Source organism: Prionailurus viverrinus, chromosome A3 (assembly GCF_022837055.1).
Source record: "Prionailurus viverrinus isolate Anna chromosome A3, UM_Priviv_1.0, whole genome shotgun sequence".
Classification (NCBI taxonomy): Eukaryota; Metazoa; Chordata; class Mammalia; order Carnivora; family Felidae; genus Prionailurus; species Prionailurus viverrinus.
This window is the reverse complement of record NC_062563.1, coordinates 72,938,089-72,960,497: the sequence shown is the minus strand read 5'-3', so window position 1 is coordinate 72,960,497 and position 22,409 is coordinate 72,938,089. Positions and strand designations below refer to the sequence as shown.

At 36.8% G+C, this 22,409-nt stretch overlaps 1 protein-coding gene across 2 annotated transcripts in view; it reads right to left on the bottom strand.

The window, feature by feature from the left end:
- ERLEC1 (endoplasmic reticulum lectin 1) overlaps nt 1-22,409 on the bottom strand; it is a 31,995-nt gene that overhangs the window by 1,336 nt on the left and 8,250 nt on the right. The window contains exons 3-13 of one of the 2 annotated variants that reach the window (XM_047851451.1): nt 22,221-22,301; nt 21,172-21,249; nt 20,973-21,036; nt 20,432-20,466; nt 17,935-18,158; nt 17,713-17,842; nt 10,340-10,501; nt 9,425-9,484; nt 4,920-5,044; nt 3,100-3,177; nt 2,083-2,158 (exon numbers count right to left, since the gene is read on the bottom strand). In XM_047851451.1, coding sequence (XP_047707407.1) covers nt 2,083-2,158; nt 3,100-3,177; nt 4,920-5,044; nt 9,425-9,484; nt 10,340-10,501; nt 17,713-17,842; nt 17,935-18,158; nt 20,432-20,466; nt 20,973-21,036; nt 21,172-21,249; nt 22,221-22,301 — 1,113 coding nt within the window. The remainder of the gene's footprint in view (nt 1-2,082; nt 2,159-3,099; nt 3,178-4,919; nt 5,045-9,424; nt 9,485-10,339; nt 10,502-17,712; nt 17,843-17,934; nt 18,159-20,431; nt 20,467-20,972; nt 21,037-21,171; nt 21,250-22,220; nt 22,302-22,409) is intronic. The other variant, XM_047851452.1, reaches the window with a different exon arrangement.

Here is a 22,409-nt window from a genome sequence, read left to right as displayed (position 1 = left end):
CCCAGAATATATTTGAACTCCTAGAAAAAAGAAGATAAACAATAACAATAAAAATGGGTAAAAGACAGATGACAGACTCTCCTTGACCAAACTAAGGTTAGGCTCCCCCGGTCCCTTTTCGTAGGCTTCTTTTTGTACTTGTGCCCTGTCTTGGGCCTGCTGAGTCCAGCTGTAGTAAGAATCAGTGTGGAGAGAACCCCACACTCTCAACATCTAATCATCCTCTGTATCTGATCAAATTCCTCGTCTCTCACATTTGATGGCTGGTCATCCTGGCCTGTCTTCAGCAATAATCCTATCAAGTCAGTTTATGTTGATCTCTCCTCTTAGTAATTTTCCATCCATTGAAACTCCCCTCCTCCACCTTCTGTTTGGCTGTATATCCTGAGCTGTCTTTGCTGTAAGTGGAGTTAAGCTGGATCTCTCTTCCCTACTATAGTCTTGACACTTACTGCCAATAGTCCTGAATAAAGACTGTTTGAGTAAGTGTCAGAATTTTTCTTTAAAAAGACTTGGCTAGACATTTCACAAAAGATCACATGAAAAGGTGTTTGCCACCATTTTCCATATGGGAAATGCATATTAAAATGACTAAAATGACTAAATATAAAAGAGATTGAAAATACCAAATGTTTTTGTTTTTTGCATGTAGCTTTTTTGGGGAGGGGTATTTATATTTAATTTATTTTTTAAATTTACACCCAAGTTAGTTAGCATATAGTGCAACAATAATTTCAGGAGTAGATTCCTTAATGCCCCTTACCCATTTAGCCACGCCCCCTCCCACAACCCCTCCAGGAACTCTCTATTTGTTCTCCATATTTAAGAGTCTCTTATGTTTTGTCCTCCTCCCTGTTTTTATATTATTTTTGCTTCTCTTCCCTTATGTTCACCTGTTTTGTATCTTAAAGTCCTCATAGGAGTGAAGTCATATGATATTTGTCTTTCTCTAATTTCGCTTAGAATAATACCCTCTAGTTCCATCCACGTAGTTACAAATGGCAAGATTTCATTGATTGCTGAGTAATACTCCATTGTGTGTGTGTGTGTGTGTATACCACATCTTCTTTATATATATATATATATATATATATATATATATATATATATATATATATGTATATACATCACCTCTTCTTTATCCGTTCATCCATCGATGGACATTTGGGCTCTTTCCATACTTTGGCTATTGTCGATAGCGCTGCTATAAATAGTGGGGTGCATGTGCCCCTTCAAAACAGCACACCTGTATCCCTTGGATAAATACCTAGTAGTGCAAGGACTGGGTCGTAGGGTAGTTCTATTTTTACCAAATGTTGATAAGGATGTGGAGCAGCTGGATTCTCACACACTACTGGTATGAGTGTAAAATGGTACAGCCATTTGGACAGCTATTCGGTAAAAGTTAAACATATATCTAATCTATGATTCAGCAATTCCACTCCTAGGTACTTACCCAAAAGAAATGAAAATACAGGATTACAAAGCAACTTGTAAAAAAATGTTCCTAGCAGCTTATTTACATGATAAAAAATGAGAACCAACCCAAATGTCTTTATAGAAGAATGGATCAGCAAATGTGATTTACTTATACAACTGACTACTATTCAGTAACAAAAAGAGAATGAAGTACTGGAGTGACACGGGTGAGTCTGAAAAACATGCCAAGTCAAAGAGGGCAGGCATAAAAAACTATATACTATATGGTCCCATTCGTAGGGAATAAAAAACCAGGCAAAACTGCCCTAGAGTGTGAGAAATCAGAAAGGGGTATCTGTGGGGGTTGAGGGGTATTAACATAAAAGGGCTATAAAATTTTTTTCTGCAGTGATAAGATACCTTGTTTGGGGTGATAATTATATAGGTATATAAAATTATCAAAATGTATCAAACTCAGCACTTAAGATCTTTGCATCTTATTTTATGTAAATTGTACCTTAATAAAAAAGATTTTAGGTTTTACAGAGATAGCATGGGGATTATATTACATTTTGGACATTACTGAAGGTCCTTTCTAGACTTAATGCTAAAAATCGAAACATGTTCCCAAAATGAATTCCTGAGTATTATTTTTTTACTTACCCCAAGGATATACTGACAGGAGTGAGGCTCTAGCATATATACAGTAACAGCATGAGGAGAATCTGATTCTTTACACCTAAAACAGAGAGTACTTTAAAGTACTGCCCAAACCATACAAAAGTATTTTTGTTTTCCTCTTAAGCTATAAAAAACTTATCTCCTGTATAATTTAATATAATACTGATATCATTTAACAATCATAACTTACAAATAATTATATTAAAATAATTTTTATATTTTATTTTTAAAAATGATTTTAAGTTTATTTGTTTTGAGAGAGGGAGAGAGAGTGCATGCATGCACGCAAGCGGGGTAAGGGCAGTGAGAGAAGATGAGAGAATCCCAAGCAGGCTCCTCACCGTCAGCCACATGGGGCTTGAAGCCACGAACCATGAGATCATGACTTGAGACAAAATCAAGAGATGGACACTCAACTGACTGAACCATCTTTTTCTTTCTCTATCTTTTAAAGTTTCTTTCTCTCTTTCCCTCTCTCTTAAGTAATCTCTATACCCAGTGTGGAGCTCGGACTCACAACGCCAAGGTCAAGAGAGTGGCATGTTCTTTTGACTGAGCCAGCCAGGCACCTTAATTAATATTTTAGAATAAAGTAATAATTTTTTAAATATGTTTACTTAGTTTTGAGAGAGAGAGAGAGAGAGAGAGAGAGAGAGAGAGAGAGAGAGAGGCAGAGTGTGAGCCAGGGAAGGGCACAGAGATTGGGAGACACAGAATCCAAAGCGGGCTCCAGGCTCTGAGCTGTCAGCACAGAGCACAGTTTGGGGCTCGAACTCAAACCACAAGATCATGACCTGAACCGAAGTCGGATGCTCAACCAACTGAGCCATCCAGGCGCCCCAGAATAAAGCATTATTTTCATATTACATTAATCCATATTATTATGCAGAAATATAATTGTGTTTATTCACAATTATATTTCCTATTTATGTAGACTTTTTCACACTGGATACAGATTAAAGAGAAAAGCATAAAGCACAAGTTGATGGTCTAACTTACTTTAGTTTTACAGTCACCTGTCTTGGCTTGTCAGTTATATCACAAATATCTCCATTCCCATAAAAATGTGACACCATCCTAAATCAGAGAAACAAACAAGTTCATTCATTCAGAGTAAGTGTCATGTGGGCTGGTGGTGATGAGAAGATGGTTAGAGGGATCAGTTTTGCATTAGTTATAAAATATTTTTAGGGTCATGTTACAGAGAAAATGTTTCAGATTTTATAAGGAGACTATAAAACTGAGATATTTCAGAGTGATTTACCTGATAAGAGTAATCTTCAATTTGCATATTATCTACCTGTATACAAACAGTTAAGGTTAAATTGCTTTTTAAAAAGTCTTTTTGAAGTTAACCATTTCCTCAGCCCTGTATATTGTTTACTTTGTGGAACAATTTTCTCTCCTTCCCATCCTTCATCAGCACTTTTTGGTCAGCCCCAAAAGTCAGCACGTTCTGTTTTTTTCTTTTTCATTGTTTATTTATTTTTTGAGAGAGAGAGAGAGAGAGAGAGAGCAAGCAGGAGAGGGGCAGAGAGAGAGGGAGACAGAGGCTCTGAAGCGGGCACTGTACCATTAGCACAGAGCCTGATGTGGGACTGGAACCCACACACTGAGATCATGACCTGAGCTGAAGCCGGATGCTTAACTGACTGAGCTATCCAGACACCCCCCAATTTTTTTTTTTTTTTAAGATTTTATTTTTAAGTAATCTCTATACCCAATGTGCGGCTCAAACTCACAACCCCAAGATCAAGAGTCTTGTGCTCCACCAGCTAAGCCATCCAGGTGCCCCAAAGTCAGCACATTCTAAAAACAGAGTCTCTCAATACCATGTTGCTAGGACGGACAAACTTAATGCCCAATAAAGAGAAAAGAATGGATAATTTAAAACTTGCCAGGCAAGAGACTACAAGGAAAACTTAAGCTTAGCTATTCTTGAGAAATAAGAGATTAATTTATTTCTGCTATAACAAGATATACCTATATAACTCAGAGAAGATGTGAGGTAGTTTTGTAAAAAGTCACTGTTTATTTTCAACCATAACCTCACAAAGGTAAAGTAACAAAGGAACATGCTAGCAGATATTTATTTTTTATTTTTATTTATTTTGAGAGAAAGAGAGCGCATGTGAGTGGGGAAGGAGCAGACAGAGGGAGAGAATCCCAAGCAGGCTCTGTTGGTAGGGGGAGGGAGGGAGCCTGAAGTGGGGCTCAAAGTCATGAGCCTGTGAGATCATGACCTGAGCTGAAACTAAGAGACATTTAACCAACTGAAGCATCCAGGTGCCCCTGGAGTATATTTAAGTAGAATTAACTAACTTAAAGAGGTAAAGATTACACATTAAAAAGGGAAATGCTTTATAACAACAGTCTCAGACTTAATATGTGGAATTGAGCCACTGTGTCCATCACCACTGCCACCATTCTCATTACCATGCCACCACCACTGCTAAAGGCAGCAGCCAAAATTTATGGCATGCTCTTTGCAGGTATAATGCGTTACCTAAATGACCGTGTTTAAATGTTGTAACAATCCTATGAGGCAAATACTAGCAGACAAGAAGAGTGAGATTTAACAAGATTATGTAATCTGCCCAAGGTACTACGTGAAGAGCCAGTATTTGAATCCAGGGCTCCCCATTTCTGAAACTGTGTTCTTAACTATTACCTTAGGAAAAGAAAACTAACTTAAAAGATGTCCCTTAAAAAAACTGACCAGAGATTTTACCTAAGTGTTTCAATTTTATGTTTTTCAATATTCTGAGTTTTAAATATTCTACTAATCAGATCCAAGGACAAATAAAGTTAATCTTTACCTGACTGTCTGGGTACCATCATCTTGAAGGTGATAGGCTCTGGCAGTATTCTTCTTAGCCCATTCAATATGCTCTTCTTGGTTCCATGTCCCCACAACCACAGAGGTTTTCCCACTATCCTTGTCCTGATATATGAAAAATACTTGTGATAATGCATTCTTCATATTATCAAGTGGACATTTATGCTGATGGCCTGCCTGTAAGTTACAGTCCTTATCTCCACCTGCATACTGGGTGTGTGTGTTAGATGTCAGTCAAACCTGATGAGTAGAAATCTGAGCTCACTATCTTCTTTATTCTTTGTTTTTCTGAATAATGAAACTGCTTTCTGGTCAGGCTAGCACCAAACACAGTTATTTCTATTTCCTTTGTCTCCTACATTATTTTCCTGGGGATGTTCTTGGCTTCAGAATCTTCCTCTACATTTCCAATGCTAATATTTTACCTCCTCAACCAAGAGTTTAATCACTTATACCTAGATGATACAATTGCATACTACTGTGATTCTTTTTTCTTATTTTAAATTTTTGTGAGAGAGCACAAGCAGAAGAGGAACAGAGAGAGGGACAGAGGATCCAAAGTAGGCTCTGCACTGTTGACAGCAGCAAGCCTGATGTGGGACTCGAACACAAGAACTGTGAGAGCCCAAGTTGGACAATCAACTGATGAGCCACCCAGGTGCCACGCTACTGTGATTCTTAATTAAATCTCTGGCCTGTATCTTTTACCCTGCAGCCACAATGAACCTATCTTCATCGTACTTCTACCCTTTCAAATGCCAATCTTTAAGTTATACTAGTATTCACATTATTCATTTGACATCATGCTTATTTCTTTATCAAGACTGTTCACAAACCCTCTTCCCCATTCAGATTTTATTATTTTTTATTAAATTTTTTGCTTTATTATGTATTTATTTATTTTATTTTTTAAAACTTCAGATAGAGAGCGCAAGAGGGGGAGAGGGGCAAGGAAGAGAGAAAATCCCAGGCAGGCTAAATACTCAGTGTGGAGCACAACACAGGGCTCGATCCCGTGACCCTGAGATCATGACCTGAGCCAAAACCAAGAATCTGCTCCTCAACTGACTGAGCCACCCAGGTACTCAAACTTTTGTTATTTTTTAAAACAGTAACTATATACTATCTTATATGTGGATCTCCTTCCTTCTCTCTCCTTTTTCTTTCCTCTCCCCTCCCTTTCTTTTCCTTCTTTATATTTTATGCCAGGCACCATGCTGAGCACTAGCATACAAGGGATGAGTAGGATTAAAAACCCTTATAAATGGCAGATGAACTGGGCAGAGCCACTGCTACCAGCAGAGCTGACTGCTTAGTGGAAGAAAGAACCATTTAACAGTCTTTTAGCAACTGGACTATAAGTTAATAGATAGACAGGGATTGGAGCCATATGGTAAAGTGTTTAAGGAGGCTGGATATGGAACAACACTGCCTGGGTTAGAATTCTGGTTTTATCATTTACTACCTATGTGGTTTTAGGCAAGCTACTAAATTATTGCTTCCGTTTCCTCACGTTGGAATAATAATACTCACCTCTGAGGGTGGTTATGAGAGTTAAATGAGGTAATATGCATAGTTAGAACAGTGCCTGGTATACAATGAATATTATATTCGTCAGCTACTATTATTTTTATATCTCCCAAAGCTCCTAGTAGCATCCTTCGGAAAGTTCTAAGTTATATAACCTTGGGCAAAATAAGTCTGATAAAATCTAGTGCTGGCAAGTGTATGGGGAAAAAAGCCATTGTTATTGGGAATGTCTTCCAAAATGTTCAGTATGCGTAAATTTTGACCTAACAAGCACACTGCTAGAAATGTGCCTTGTGAATATGAGATACTTCATGAATATGAATGTGGTAAACTTGCAAAAGTTTACCAACAAAACTATTTATAAATGCTCACTAAAATGCTATTACAGAAAAACTGGAAACAATTCAAAGGTCTGTAGAGATCTACAGACCTATATCCTAAATATATTGTGGGTATAGACATAATGCTCTGTAGATGCTGAGAAGAATGAGATCAGCTGTTGCTGTTGTGAAAAGATCTCCAAGACACTAACTGAAAAGAACAAACGCAGAGCAGTGTGTTTAGCAGATACCTTCTGTCTAAATACAAGGTTATACCAACATTTACATGTAGGCATTTGTTTTCTTGTGGAGGGTTAACTAAGAAAACATCAAGAACAATTACTTTTAGGAAATGGGACAATGGTAGACAAGAATTTTACCATTCATTCTAAATTTCTGGTATGTATTCCTTTAATTAAAAAAAAAAAAAAAAAAGCCATCATGGAGCACCTGGGTGGCTTGGTCAGTTAAGCGACTGATGTTGATTTTGGCTCAAATTTTGTGACATTAAGCCCCACGTTAGGCACTGCACTGATAGTGCAGAACCTTTTTGGGTTTCTCTCTCCCTCTCTCTCTCCCCCTCTCTGGCTTATGCTTGCTCTCTCTCTCTCTCTCTCTCAAAAAAAAAAACTTAAAACAAAAATAAATCCCCTCTTCACTAGCCATGCAAATTTGAAAAAAATGAATAAATTTTCTTAAAAAAAAAAAAAGCCGTTGCACATTATCTGGATTGTAGTTAGGCAATTTTTTTCCTATTAATAAATATTACTAAAAATAAATAAAACATTTATAAAGCAGCAAGAATAAATGGGAATAAGAGTAAAATGGTACTTCTTAGGTTTAAGTAAAGAAAACAAATTTCCTAGTTTATAGGTGCCTCATAAATTTGGAATGATTTAAATGTGGAAGGTGAGTTGATGATCTTTCCTGGTATGGTCTGCTTTGGAAATTAAGACTGGCTTAAAACAACTCAAGAGGGCAAACACAGTATTTTCTAATTACTAGTTATTATTTCTTTGGAGGAATAAAAACAGCCTTTTATCTCCTATCAGCAAGGTAAATATTTATTAATTAATGTTTGTCTTCAAACAGTTGCTTACAGGGGCTCCTGGGAGGCTCAGTCGGTTAAGCATCCGACTTCGGCTCAGATCATGATCTCGCAGTCCGTGAGTTCGAGCCCCGCATCAGGCTCTGTGCTGACAGCTCAGAGCCTGAAGCCTGCTTCAGATTCTGTGTCTCCCTCTCTCTCTGACCCTCCCCCATTCATGCTGTCTCTCCCTGTCTCAAAAATAAAATAAACGTTAAAAAAAAAATTAAAAAAAAAAAATTTCAAACAGTTGCTTACCAATGTACAACTGTGACAGATAAATTTAATAAGGGCTGAAGTTCAGAATTTGAACAGCTTGGCTCAAATGTGGGAGAATATGCTATCTGATTTATGAAATTAGAAAAAAAGGAAGAATCAAAAGCCAATAAAACGTACTTGATTTTAAACTTAAATGATATGGTATATTCTTTTAGCTGAGAAACTTGCTGTATTTATCCTATTTTCCTAGCCTGAGCCATAATGTACTATCTTATTATTCACTTTAATTTTTTTTTTTTACTTTGTTAATTTAAAGAATTATAATTACTAATTTCTCGGTTCAAGCTAACGAGGTTAGTCACAATAGCTTATTATTCCTCCAGAGTCACAGTAATACAAGAATCTGAGCAATTAATAAACAACCTTACTTTAAGATGGTTGACTTAGTAGGGCACCTGGGTGGCTCCGTCAGTTAAGCATCCTACTTTGGCTCAGGTCATGATCTGATGGTTTGTGGGTTTGAGCCCTGTGATGGGCTCTGTGCTGACAGCTCAGAGCCTGGAGCCTGTTTTGGATTTTGTGTGTGTGTGTGTCTCTTTCTCTGCCCCTCCCCCCCTCACACTCAGTCTCTCTCCCTCAAAAATAAATAAACATTAGGGGCGCCTGGGTGGCGCAGTCGGTTAAGCGTCCGACTTCAGCCAGGTCACGATCTCGCGGTCCGTGAGTTCGAGCCCCGCGTCGGGCTCTGGGCTGATGGCTCAGAGCCTGGAGCCTGTTTCCGATTCTGTGTCTCCCTCTCTCTCTGCCCCTCGCCCGTTCACGCTCTGTCTCTCTCTGTCCCAAAAATAAATAAACGTTGAAAAAAAAATTAAAAATAAATAAATAAATAAATAAATAAACATTAAAAAAAGAAAAAAAAAGATGGTTGATTTACTTAACACCAAGTTTTCCATTTTCTGGAACTTACAGACACTTTGAAGTATTTTCTTTTTAAATTTTTTTTTTTTTTAACGTTTATTTATTTTTGAGACAGAGAGAGACAGAGCATGAACGGGGGAGGGGCAGAGAGAGGGAGACACAGAATCTGAAACAGGCTCCAGGCTCTGAGCCGTCAGCCCAGAGCCTGACTCGGGGCTCGAACTCACGGACCACGAGATTGTGACCTGAGCTGAAGTCGGATGCTTAACCGACTGAGCCACCCAGGCGCCCCTGAAGTATTTTCATAATTAAGTCATTTCATAATTAAAATGCCATCTCCCCTCTTTTTTTTTCACAAAAGATTTTTAAAACTTTATCTAGTGGTAGAATGATATAAAGGCTATTCCATACCTCATGATACTGATGTACATGTTTGCCATAGCAGAATTCATATTTCCACCAACCAACACCCTACGAGAAAGCAAAAAGATCAAGTTAAATATAGAGAATGGGGGATTGGGGTCTGTCTCAATATTGCAACATGACAGTGATGGGGAAAAAAAAAAAATATATATATATAAACAAATATATATACACATATATATAAACATAAAAAAATGATACTAGCAACAATGTGGTTGAAAATTAAAATTAAAAAGTTACTGAGAAGTACTGAGAAATAACATTATCTGGTGAAAGACGGTAACTACTTATAATGAGCATTAAGTAATGTACAGAATTGTCAAATCATTATGTTATAGCACCTGCAACTAATATAACATTGTATGTCAACTACACTTCAATAATAAAAAGAGAAATTACTGAGAAATACTAATTTAAAAAAGACAAATACGGAGTATAGCTGCTGTACTGCCTTAGTAAAATAAAATAAAATGAAAATTCCACTTAGCGTATTTCCCACTATAACTACTAGTCTATTAAAGGCAAAATTTAACCTTTGTAGATGTTAACTCAAGTTTTAAATGTGATTGATACATAACCAAAATGCAGACCATACAATTTTTTTATGCCATATAATCTCTGATGCCCATTCTACCAATTAACCCAAATCACACATGATTTATTTATATATATGTAATTTCTGTCAAGTAAAGGTCAAGTTTTAGCTTGTGAGTAAAGAGAACATAATGGCTACAAATTAGATTATATAAGATGCAGAGAGAAAATGTCTATTAGGAGGCTTCCAGAATCCTGCCATTTCTCTACAGATGAAAACTTTTTTCAGTGCTGCTAATGGGTCCTGACTAATTAACATACAAGTGAAGGCTGTAAGATAAATATTTAAACCAAAGGCTCACTTCTCACCCCATGAAAGCAGTAAGAACCACTAAGGAACTCTTTTATGAGTTGGTCATCTGTCAATTTGGATATGTGGGTTGTTCCAACAGTGAGCATAGGCTGAGAACCAACAGCAATGGGTTTGTGGATTGCTGGAAATCTCTCTTCTTTGGTTGATTGCAACTCTTCCTAAAATTAAACACATATGTTTAAGGGCTTCTAACCATACTTATTTTTTTTTTCAGTTATGACTTTATTATTTTTAACTATAGGAAATTTGGAAAATAAAAGTTGTCCTCTTATTTTTAATGTGTTGTCAAAAAATGAATTTTGCAACACTTAATACAATAGAGAAAGCTCTAGACAAAGGTTATTTCCATCTACCGGTTAGGGATATGATGGCCATTCTTAACATACAGGGATAATTTCCACCTCATATGTTTTGTCTCCTTCTTTTTTTGATTTTAGCAGCTAGAATTATTCTAGTGCAAGTACCTAAGCTAAGTAGTACTCTACCTTACTAGAAATACCACAAACACATTACATACACACAAATACAAACAAATATACACAAATGCACATCATAACCTTCCTTGTTGTTAAAAAAATATTGCTAATGAAACTGTAAAATTCCACAATTTTCTCGAGTAGAGTTTGATGGTATATACTTTATTATGTACTTACCTATTTGTGCTTAATTAAGTGCTTACATTTGACCTGTTTCTAGAAATTTATTCTGAGTTAGTGATCACTATGGATGGGTGCAAAGACTTAGCTTCAAGGACATTCAGTGTGACATTCTTTACGTTAGCAAAAAATTTTGGACAACAAAAATATCCATACCAGTAAATTAATTAAATAAATTTTGGTACTTTAAGCAATGGAATATTTGAGATAATTAAAATAACACTATAGAAGATTACTTTATGACATAGTTATATAGAAATAATATACTGTTAAGTGAAAACAAGTGAAAATTTTATGTATAGATATATACACACATGTATACAGTTTGGTCCCAATTATTATTATTATTAAAAAAATGTTTTTTAATGTTTATTTATTTTTGATAGAGACACAGAGTATGAGCAGGAGAGGCGCAGAGAGAGGGAGACACAGAATCCAAAGAGGCTCCAGGCTCTGAGCTGTCAGCACAGAGCCCTTACACGGGGCCTGAACTCACAAAACGTGAGATCATGACCTGAGCCCAAGTCAGATGCTTAACAACTGAGCCACCCAGGAGCCCCAATTACTATTATTGTTTTTTAAAGCAAGAGTGTTTAAGCTTATTTATTTATTTAGGGAGAGAGAGAGAGAGAGAGAAGGAGGGAGGGAGGGGGGAAAGAGGGGGAGAGAGAGGGCGCGTGTACATGTGAGCAGGGGAGGGGCAGAGAGAGAGACTACCAAGCAGGATCTGTGCTGTCAGTGTGGAGCCCAACAAGGGGCCCAATCCCACGACTGAGTTCACGACCCAAGGTGACATCAAGAGTCAGACGCCCAACTAAGTGAACCACCCAGGCACCCCCAATTATTTTTTTTAATGTGTATCTGTGTATCAAAAAAAAAAAAAATCCCCCAAAAGACTGAAAGGAAGTTCACTAAGATTTTAGCCTTTTTAAGTATTTTGCTACTTACTAGATTTTGTCTCTATACTTAGTTTTGGAAAATGTGGTTACTATGGGTAAAAAAAAGATAAGAAGCAGGGTAAAGAGGAGCTGAATGGGAGTAAATATGAATATTAACTATAATTATTAACATGCAACAGGACCTGGTTGTTGTCCTGAAGGACTCTGCAATTCGGTTATGGAAGATGCCCACTAAAGGGTTCAGGGAACAGCAGATTCACAGAGGTAGTAATGATTCAAACAGATTTTGATGAAGAAATGAAACATGAAGACTTCATCAAGAGAAAACTTTTAATTCTTGAAACATGATTAATTTGTGATTTATGTGAATGTCTGTTTGTATTTTGTGTTTGTGTGTACCTATGCATGTGAACCTGAGGAAGACATTAAGAGCAAAGATGTGGGGGCCCCTGGATGACTAAGTTGGTTGGGCATATCTGACTCTTGATCTTATCTCAGGTCATGATCTCATGGTTTGTGAGATAAAGCCCTGTGTCAGGCTCTGCACTGACAGTGTGGAGCCTGGCTTGGGATTCTCTCTCTGCGCCTCCCCAGCTCATGAGTGCATTCTCTCTCTGTCAAAATAAGTAAATAAACATTTTAAAAAAGAGCAAAGATGTGGGGTGTAGCATAATATTTAAAACTGAAGAGATAGGCAGGTACTTAATGATAAAGAAAACTATGTGATGCTCTATCATCTTCTAGATTTTAGACAAAAATATGGCATGATCAGATTTTTAAGCAATACTGTAGCAGGGAAGGAATAGTAAGAATAAATCCCGAGGTGCGGAGCCACATTAGAAGTTGAAGTAACCCAGTGCCACAGATGAAGAGAATATAAAGGAATGACATAAGTGGGGTAGAAAGAATAGTTATGAAAGAGAATAATGAGTTAGAATCCAGAAGTAAACTATGTTTTGACTGTGAGTGGAGAGAAAATGAATCTAGATCAGGATTAAAGGAGTATACCAATTAAAACTGAATAATTTAAAAAATTAAAAAGAGTTCCAAATAAATGTATAGTGGACATGGTATCTCCTTTTCACTTGCTGTAGTTGCCATTGATCAACTATGTTTTTCTTCTTCTATCTTGGCTGGTAGGAGTCATTGGATGGTTACTCTAGAAACCAACGACCTTATCCTTTCTCTCCTCCAGTATTACAGAAGAACAAAGATTGCCAAGATGGCATCTTTACTTCTTTGAAAGGACCTTGGATTTTATGTATAGACTTTCTACATTCAGAGCATTCTATGCTCCTGGCACTGTTTTAAGTGTTGAGTATTAAAAATGTAGCAGACAGAGTCACTGCTCCTAAGGAGCTAAGGTCTAACAGACTAAGCTAATTACTTAGAATACATGAGACCTATAGTAAGGTTAGTGAGGAAACACATTAATAATGCACAACGAAACCTCTAGCTCAGGTAGGGGAAGAGGTAAAAAGAATAGAAGCATGACCATTTATTATTCCTTCTTGTGGACACAGCATCTACTTGCATTTCTAAGAAAAATTATTCCAATAAAAGCGATGGTGGTTTTTGTAGTAGCATTTAGAAATTCATAAAATGGACTCCTTATAGTCCAGTTATCTTCAAATTAATGCAATAACAACAAAGCCAGCACGATAACAGCCTCTGTAAATTTACTCCCTATTAAAGGCACGATGGACCCATGCTGTCTTTCATTGGTACAAGCATTTAGCAGTAATATTTGTACCATCTATATTTGTACCATGTTTAGGCAAAGAAGATGTGAAATGGTATATAGAGACGTTAATCATTATTAAAAAATTTTTTTAACGTTTATTCATTTTTGAGAGACAAAGAGAGCATCACACAGCATGAGTGGGGGAAGGGCAGAGAGAGAGGGAGTCACAGAATCCGAAGCAGGCTCCAGGCTTTGAGCTGTTAGTCCAGAGCTCGACATAGGGCTTGAACCCATGAGCCGTGAGATCATGACCTGAGCCGAAGTCAGATGCTCAACCGACTGAGCCACCCAGGTGCCCCACACATTAATTATTATATCCAGAGGATTCTCAACAATAGTTACTATAGCCTGACACTCATGAATACAGAGATTACACTGATGTGAAAAGCTATATTACAGAGTAGAATGGGCTTGGATATACTCACCGTAGCACAAGGGGGCACCTGTGCTATATTCACACTGAATGTTGCATGTATATGCCTAGTAATTCAGGCAGTATCACTATCGCATTAAAAGACATGCACAAAGAGATACACACATTAGATGGTCCTGTGCCCACTGCAACCAGTAGTTATCAAACTGGTTTAGAGTCTGAGGGAGATGGTGGCAAAAATTATTACTCCATTCTTGGTTGTGTCAACATAAGTCTCTTTTCTTGCTGTCTGTACTGCTGCTGTGGTTTATGCCTTCAACTTGGACAAGAGCCCCTACTGCAAAGAGCGTTTTTCTGCTGGCTCAGGGAATATCATGGAAAAGCTGGGTGTATGAGACTGTAAGGGCTGGATACATAGGGTAGAGTGTGTGGGCTAGAGTAATGTCACCTTGGACAAATCTGCCATGATGACCCCTCTGTTGCCTGAAGCCTCCTGGAGGCTCCACTAATGTTTCTTCTTGTTCAACCACACCTTTAGGTACACCTATGGGGCAAAACTTCCTTCATCTGCCCTGGCGATATGACAATGATGCACACCTATTCTTTTTTTTTTTAATCTCATTAGGACTTTATCTAGTAGGTTATCTAGCAAGTAGTTTCTCTACTCACACCTATTCCTAAACATTCTGGGCGGTCCCTCAGCATGTACTGGTAGCTTCTAGGGCTATAAAAAAGGTTTTGCAGGCGGTGGGATTGTGGAGATCTATTCGAATTGCCAAAGCCCAAAAGGTTTTGTCCATAAGTCCTCTTAATAAACCATTTCTTGTGAAACTGAACAACAACAACAAAAAACCAGGTACGACATGAAACCAAAATTCTTTTTTTTCTATTTTTCCTTTGTTTTAGTTTTTATTTAAATTCCAGTTAGTTAATGTACAGTGTGTCACATTAGTTTTAGGTTGAAACCAAAATTCTGCTAGCCAGATTTGAATTTTTGTTTAAAAAAGAAGAAAAATACATTATGATAAAGCTTAATCCAAATTTAAAAGGCAAACCAGGGGCACCTAGGTGGCTTAGTGAGTTAGGCATCTGACTTCAGCTCAGGTCATGATCTCACAGTTTGTGAGTTTGAGCCCTGCATGGGGCTCTCTGCTGTAGCTCAGAGCCTGCTTCAGATCCTCTGCCTGCCTCTCTGTCCCTCCCCTGCTTGTGTACCACTCTCTGTCTCTCTCTCAAAAATAAACATTAAAAGAGTAAATAAATAAAAGGCAAACCATATGCTAAATATCAATTTAAAAAAAAGTTACATGTAATAAACTAGATTTATAGGGGCGCCTGGGTGGCTCCGTCGGTTGGGCGTCCGACTTCGGCTCAGGTCACGATCTCACGGTCTGTGAGTTCGAGCCCCGTGTCGGGCTCTGTGCTGACAGCTCAGAGCCTGGAGCCTGCTTCGGATTCAGTGTCTCCCTCTCTCTCTCTGCTCCTCCCCCGTTCATGCTCTGTCTGTGTCTCAAAAATAAATAAACATTAAAAAAAAACAAACCAGATTTACAAAAGAAAAGATTGTGGAAAAAAAGATCAGTTTTAAATAACTCTTTACCTACAGTATTACCTAAGGTTTTCATATACAACACGTATTCTAGGATCTAGGGTCTAAAGATCCTAAGTATTTTGAAATACTGTAGCTTTTCATTGTATTTCTTAAAAATAATTATTTATTTAAGTAATCCCTATACCCAATGTGGGGCTTAAACTCATAACGCAGAGATCAAGAATAGAATGCTCTCCTGACTGAGCCACTGAGGCGCCCCCATCTGTAGCTCTTTAAAAATACTTTTTCTCAAATGGCATATTAAAAACATTAATTAAAGGAAAGTAAGCTGGCATTTCTTCCCTGAAGAGTAATTAAAGTTGGGATTTGTGAAGCATTTTGATTGAGCTGACTTTTAAGTACCTGTCCGTATTTAAATCACTATTAGGGAGAAGACCAGAAGAGAAATCCATCTCCAGTCTTTTAATTGAGCACTTTAAATCAAACGCTGATTAACGTTAAGATAATTTTCTTTTCCTAACAGAATGGCAGTATTCACACCCATCAGAATCTGGCAATAATTGTACAATGAGTACTCAAGAGAAAGGGAAGAAAGAGGTTTTGGAGCGGAATGTTAGTTATTAGTTAATGAAACCATTGTTAAGTACCCACAGAATACCAGGTATCGCGCAAGGAGCTGGAAACCCCAAAGTAATAAAGCATACCTTGTTTTCCCTTGATCTTAATGTAAGAATCATAGGAAAAACAATTTTAGCTATGTAAGTGCTATAATGTAAGACTGAATAAAATATAGGACCAAAGAAGAGGAAACAGTTATCTCTTCCTGGGGTAGTCCATTAGAAGTCCTGGCTCATTTGCTCATTTGCAAAAGAAGTGACATTTCTTCGAAAATAATAGGGAAGGTAGGAAAAGGGTCATTGTGAGAGACATGAATCTGAGAGTACTTAAAACGTATTTGGCTATGTCCAATGAAGAGATGAAAAGCAAAGATAGCATAGAGCAGTGGTTAAGAGGACAGGTTCTAAAACCAGATTGTTTTGATTTTCATCTCTAATCCATCATCTGTCCCTTCCCTTCTCTGAATCCCTCAATTTCCTAATCTGTTAAGGAAAATAATAATAGCAATCTTGGAGGTTGCTGTAAGCATTACACAATAGCTGTTAAGGTTCAACACATGTTAATTATTGTGATTGTGGTTTAAGTTCAGGGGAAAGGTCAACGTTGAAGATGGACATTTGGAACTCGTGAGCATATTAATGGAAGTTGGTAGAGTGGGCCTGGATGAGCCCACCTAAGACTATAGACACTAAGAAGAGAAGGCAACCACAGATAGAACTGTGGTTCAACATTTTAAGGGGGCAGGAAGCAGACAAAGATTAGTTCACAGGAGAAAAGAACCAGAATAAAACAGAGAGAATGACTTCAAGTAAAGGCAGGAGAGAAAGTTCAAGCTGCAACTGTTCAGTGTTTTATGTGCTAACATCAAGTTATGCATATGTCCAGTGAATTTAGAACCAAAAGACTGCCACTGACCTTAATAAGAACACTTTTAGAAGAATGATGTTTTGATGACATATAGCAAGGAGTTGAAGAATAAATAAAGCAGAAGATGCACTATAGTCTATTTCTTCAAGGGGCTCATCTGGTAAGGCCAGTCAACTAGCTAAAAATTAAACTTAACTATAATTAATAGGATGTCAAACTTTAAAATATGAAATCATGAGAGTGAAAGAATGATAAAATAGTTTCTGAGAAGCACTAAAATAAGGAAAATAATTAAAATCAATTAAAAAATGGAATTTAAGGGGTGCCTGGGTGGCTCAGTCGGTTGGGTGTCTGATTTCGGCTCAGGTCATGATCTCACAGTCTGTGAGTTTGAGCCCCACATCAGGCTCTGTGTTGACAGCTCAGAGCCTGGAGCCTGCTTTGGATTCTGTGTTTCCCTCTCTCTCTGCTCCTCCCCTGCTTATGCTCTGTCTCTCTCTGTCTCAAAAATAAATAAAAACATTAAAAAAAATGGAATTTAAAATTTTGAGTCAGAAAAATAAATTACTACTATGCTATTGGAATCATTAAAATATTGATATATGCTCTGAAATTTGGAAAAGGAAGCACCAAGAAAATACTGTTAGATAATTCTCCTACCTCTTTATTTCTCCTGAAAGGCACTCTTAGGATTTCTTCCTGCTGTTCCAATTGTCTCAGAGTGAGGGGTTTAAATGGTGATCCTGGCAGTGATTGGCAAAATATGTCATTCACAGGAGATGCTCTGAATCTATTTGGTAAGAACAAAGCATTAAAGCTAAGCCTATGCCACTTTAAAGCATGTGTGCATTTCATGTTTAAAATATTGAATCCATGTCCTACCTATATTTAGGATGATTGCACAGGAGTGGTGTCAAAATGACAACTTCATATTCACAAGTTGTAACTTCAGCTACTGAAAGAATTTCATGCTTAGATTCAGGATGACATATGTACATCACAGTACTTGATCTGGGCCGGTTCTGTTTCAAACTACAAGGTGTACCATTTCCCATTCCCACAGGATAGTAGGGTGTCATCTGACCTTCGATATTTTTAGTGGGAATCTTAAAAAAAAAGTACAAGACAGACTTTTCATTAGAAATGGAGGTGGGGGTGAGGATGGAAGAAGCACTTTTTTTTTTTTAAGTTTTTTAATGTTTATTTATTTTTGAGAGAGAGACAGAGTGCAAGCTGGGGAGGAGCAGAGAGACAGGGAGACACAGAACCTGAAGCAGGCTCCAGGCTCTGAGCTGTCAGCATAGAGTCCGATGCAGGGCTCGAACTCACGAGCTGTGAGATCATGACTTGAGCCGAAGTCAGATGCTCAACCGACTGAGCCATCCAGTGCCCCGAGAAGCACTTATTCGTAAAGGAAGAAACTACATTTTATTTATAAACCAACATTTATAAAGGTAACATTTCCATATTTTCTATATATTCTTCCTCTAACATTCTTTTGATTCCTGAATTCTTATTTGACCAAATACATATTTTCAGAGCTAGTTTACTACAGTAAAAAAGGGAAAATTTTATTTGATGCAAAAATTAAGATATTAAGTAAATGTACATTTATATAAAAGAATATAATATCTTGATTGATATGAATTGTTTTCAATAGTTGTAAACAGACTAAGATAAAATACAGGAACTTATAATACTGGTCTAGTCAGAGCTTGCTATACTAAACTTCTAGTGAAAGGCTGTGTTACTCTTTAGATTCTAGAGATGTGAAGTCTATTTTGTCAAAAAGTGGGGCTACAGAGTAAAACACCATCTTTTAAAACAGGAATCTCAATACTGTACTCGTTCATCAATCTGCTTACTCTTTTTCCCTGTCATTAATATTAAGAGACATACTTTTCAGTGTAAACTGCTATCTCAATCTATTCAAAGCCAGTAAAGGACAAATGAAGAAATTTTCATTGAATGGAGGAATAAAATAGATCACCTCAGAAGACAAGGATTATTAAGGAGCTAGCGTCTATATTTTATTTATGTAAACCAAAGAAAAGTCCAATATAACGGGCCTAAAAAAATATTGTTAATGATATCCCCAAGCAAGCTCTTCGGAGGCAGGGAGCTCATCTTGTATCACTTTGGTACCCTGTCAGTGCCATCTCCAAAACAGGAAATAAACAAATGTTTCTAGGGACAAATATTTTGATACTTCTTGTAAGCTCTTTTCATACTACTATCTAGAATTAGAAAATCCTGGGTTCCGAGTCAAGCTTTGAATTTACCAGCTTTCTGACTTTGACTAAATTCCAATTTTTGTCATTTGTGAAAGGAGAATAATAATACATACTCAAAGGTTGGGGGGAAAATTAAGCATTACCTCTTGTTACATGCCTGGCACAGTACCTGGCTTATAAATTGGGGCTCAGTAAATGTTAGTTTTCTTCCCTTACCCTTTTCTTCCTCTTCCTTTATCATTTCACACTTTGAATTCCATCTTGCTATCCTCCAGAGCCACAGTAAATAAATATTTTATCTCAAAGGTAGTCTGCAAAATTAAAATCTTTTAAAATAGCAATGTTTTGTGTGTCTATGCTTAGCTTATCAATTCCCCCCAAAGCCACCCTTTTCAAGTTACAGGCATTCCTTTGAAGGTCTTTGCCATTTCACTTTACGTCTAATAGAAGTATCGTTATGATATGAAACCACTTCTAGAAATATCCTCTATCAATAGGTTATATAACTCTATGGGAGTGCTTAGGATTCAGAAAGCATTCCTTGAACTATAGGGGCATTTAAAAATTGTGATTAGGTACCCTAAGGAATCATTCTTTTTAAACAATCCTATTTGTCAGTCATCAATTATGCATTCACATTTGATAAACACTTATGAAGTGCCGATATTAATGTTTGGCACTCTGCTTTGCATTGTGGGGTAAAGAGATAAAAGACAGTCCCTGCTTTGAAGATGCTTGCAGTCTGGTAGCTTGTGTAGTTTATCTGTTTTACCCATGGGAGATAGAGACCAAACAAGGGAAAAGAAGCAAAAGCTCTAATTTATAATTATTTCCAATGTTAAACATCCCTTAGCAGGGAACCACTGCTAAGCCTCGAAGTGATACACTGCTATTACAAAAAGTTTCCCAGATATATCTTTGGTAAATTTTTTTATTTTTCTATGATCTTAAAAGTAAATAAAAGTATCACAGTATAACTTTTCTCAGAAAAACCTAACAGACTGAAAATTTTCTTTGACCCAATCCTTTGGGGTATGCAATAGGTAAAGAACACAAGACAAAATTCTGTCATTTGAGTTGTGTAAGTTCATGCCTCACTAATAATAGATGTTAAGAGTGAAAAAAAATCAACACTTGTCACTTGCCTCTTTTGATTTTTCTTTTTCATCTGCTTCTTGATCTGTGGAATAATATAAAAGTAAGGTAGGTGTAAAGAATGACCAGGGACTTATATATAAAATACAAATGACTTAAGTTTTCAATCACCCTTTTAATTTTAAATTTCTTTCTAAAGAAGATCCTAAACATAAATATAATTTTTATCTTACAACTTTTATTTTATTTCACAATTGCAGGGATACATCTACATTTCTATTTCCATAAATAACAACTATGTTAAACCAAGGAAAAGACTAACACTAACACTATATAAATGTAACATTAACGTGTATTATCTTAACAGATTTAATAGAATTGATTAATAGGTAGCAAAAAGGATACTGTTTGTTGAGGTCGAAAATAATGAAACAAATCTCTTTGAAAAATTTTTCTAAGAGATTGTTCAGAAATTTATTTTAGTGTTTTAAAATTCATCCAGTTTCCAACAAGATCTTTTAAATTCCAATTTGAGTATATACTTTCAACCAAATTCCAGCATTACTATCAAATCACTCTGTAGAAACAAACCTTTTTCAGATAGAAGGTTCTTAGCCAGCATATTCCCAAGGTAGTACTCGTGAATATTTACTTTCTATATTTGGAAATAAAATAAAAATACAGTAAGTATTTTGCAACTACCAAGAATATAACTTGAAAATCATCAATCTAATTACTAACATTCTCATTTTATAATGTTCCATACTTGATGTTTTGAAGAAAAACGTACCTGACCACTTTCTTTCTCTTCATGATATTGTCGAATGTGTTTTCCGTGACATACTTCGTAAGTCCAATAAGACTCAATCTAAGAAAAATGGATGTATTTACACTTACAAAAGCCACATAACTAACTCAACTGAATTACTTTCTTCTATTTTATGTAGTTGAGTAGATCTCCCTCAAGATTTAGAGTAAGCTTTCATTAGGTGAAACATTATTATGCCTCAGAAAAATATGAAATTTCTGAAGCCATATTCACTGTTTTCACTAATTAGCTGTATCTGAAAACTCTGTGAAGGTCTAGAATACATGTGGGATCTGTGATAACTATTAGCCTTAGGGACTATTTTTGACATAGTCAAAAAAATAACAATTAGCATTTTTTTAAATTAAAATTGTATATTGGGGTGCCTGGGTGGCTCCAGGCTCTGAACTGACAGCACAGAGCCCAACACTGGGCTTGAACTCACAAACCATGAGATCATGACCTAAGTCTGACACTTACTAAGCCACCCAGGCCCCCTGTGGCTAAGCCTTGTTTTAGGCATTAAGAATAGATCAGGAGTAGGGGCACCTGGGTGGCTCAGTCGGCTGAACGTCCAACTTCAGCTCAGGTCAGATCTCATAGCTCATGAGTTCAAGCCCTGCGCCGGGTTCTGTGCTGACAGCTCGGAGCCTGGAGCCTACCTCAGATTCTGTGTCTCCCTCTCTCTCTGCCCCTAACCCACTCACATTCTGTCTCTTTCTCAAAAATAAACATTAAAAAAATTTTTTTTAAATTAAAATTGCATATAAGGAAACTTTCCTTTGAACTAGAAAACGTTCAAAGCAACTTGGTAAGTGACATTATTTGAAATCAGTTTTAATGGGTGTTTGCTGCATCTACTATCCAGGAATTTAAATGAACAAAATACTATTAAGCAATATGATTTGATTTACAACTAACTTAAAATTTGATACAACATAATAAAAAGAAATGTAGAATTATTTTTAAGGGTCTATTGGCTATTTGGAAATTTATTTTCTACTTTTATTAAGTGAACATAAAATACGTACTCTGTAGGAACAACTGCTTTGTTTAAATAGTGGCTCCAATAGTTCTCTTGGATTAGGGCCTTTATAATCCTTTTCTTCTTCCTATGAAAGAACTAGGGTTTAATACTTACAATTATTCTAGAACTTCACCCAACTCTGCTGTCTGGGTATTAACTCATTGTCCAAATCACAAATGCTTGGGAATAAAAA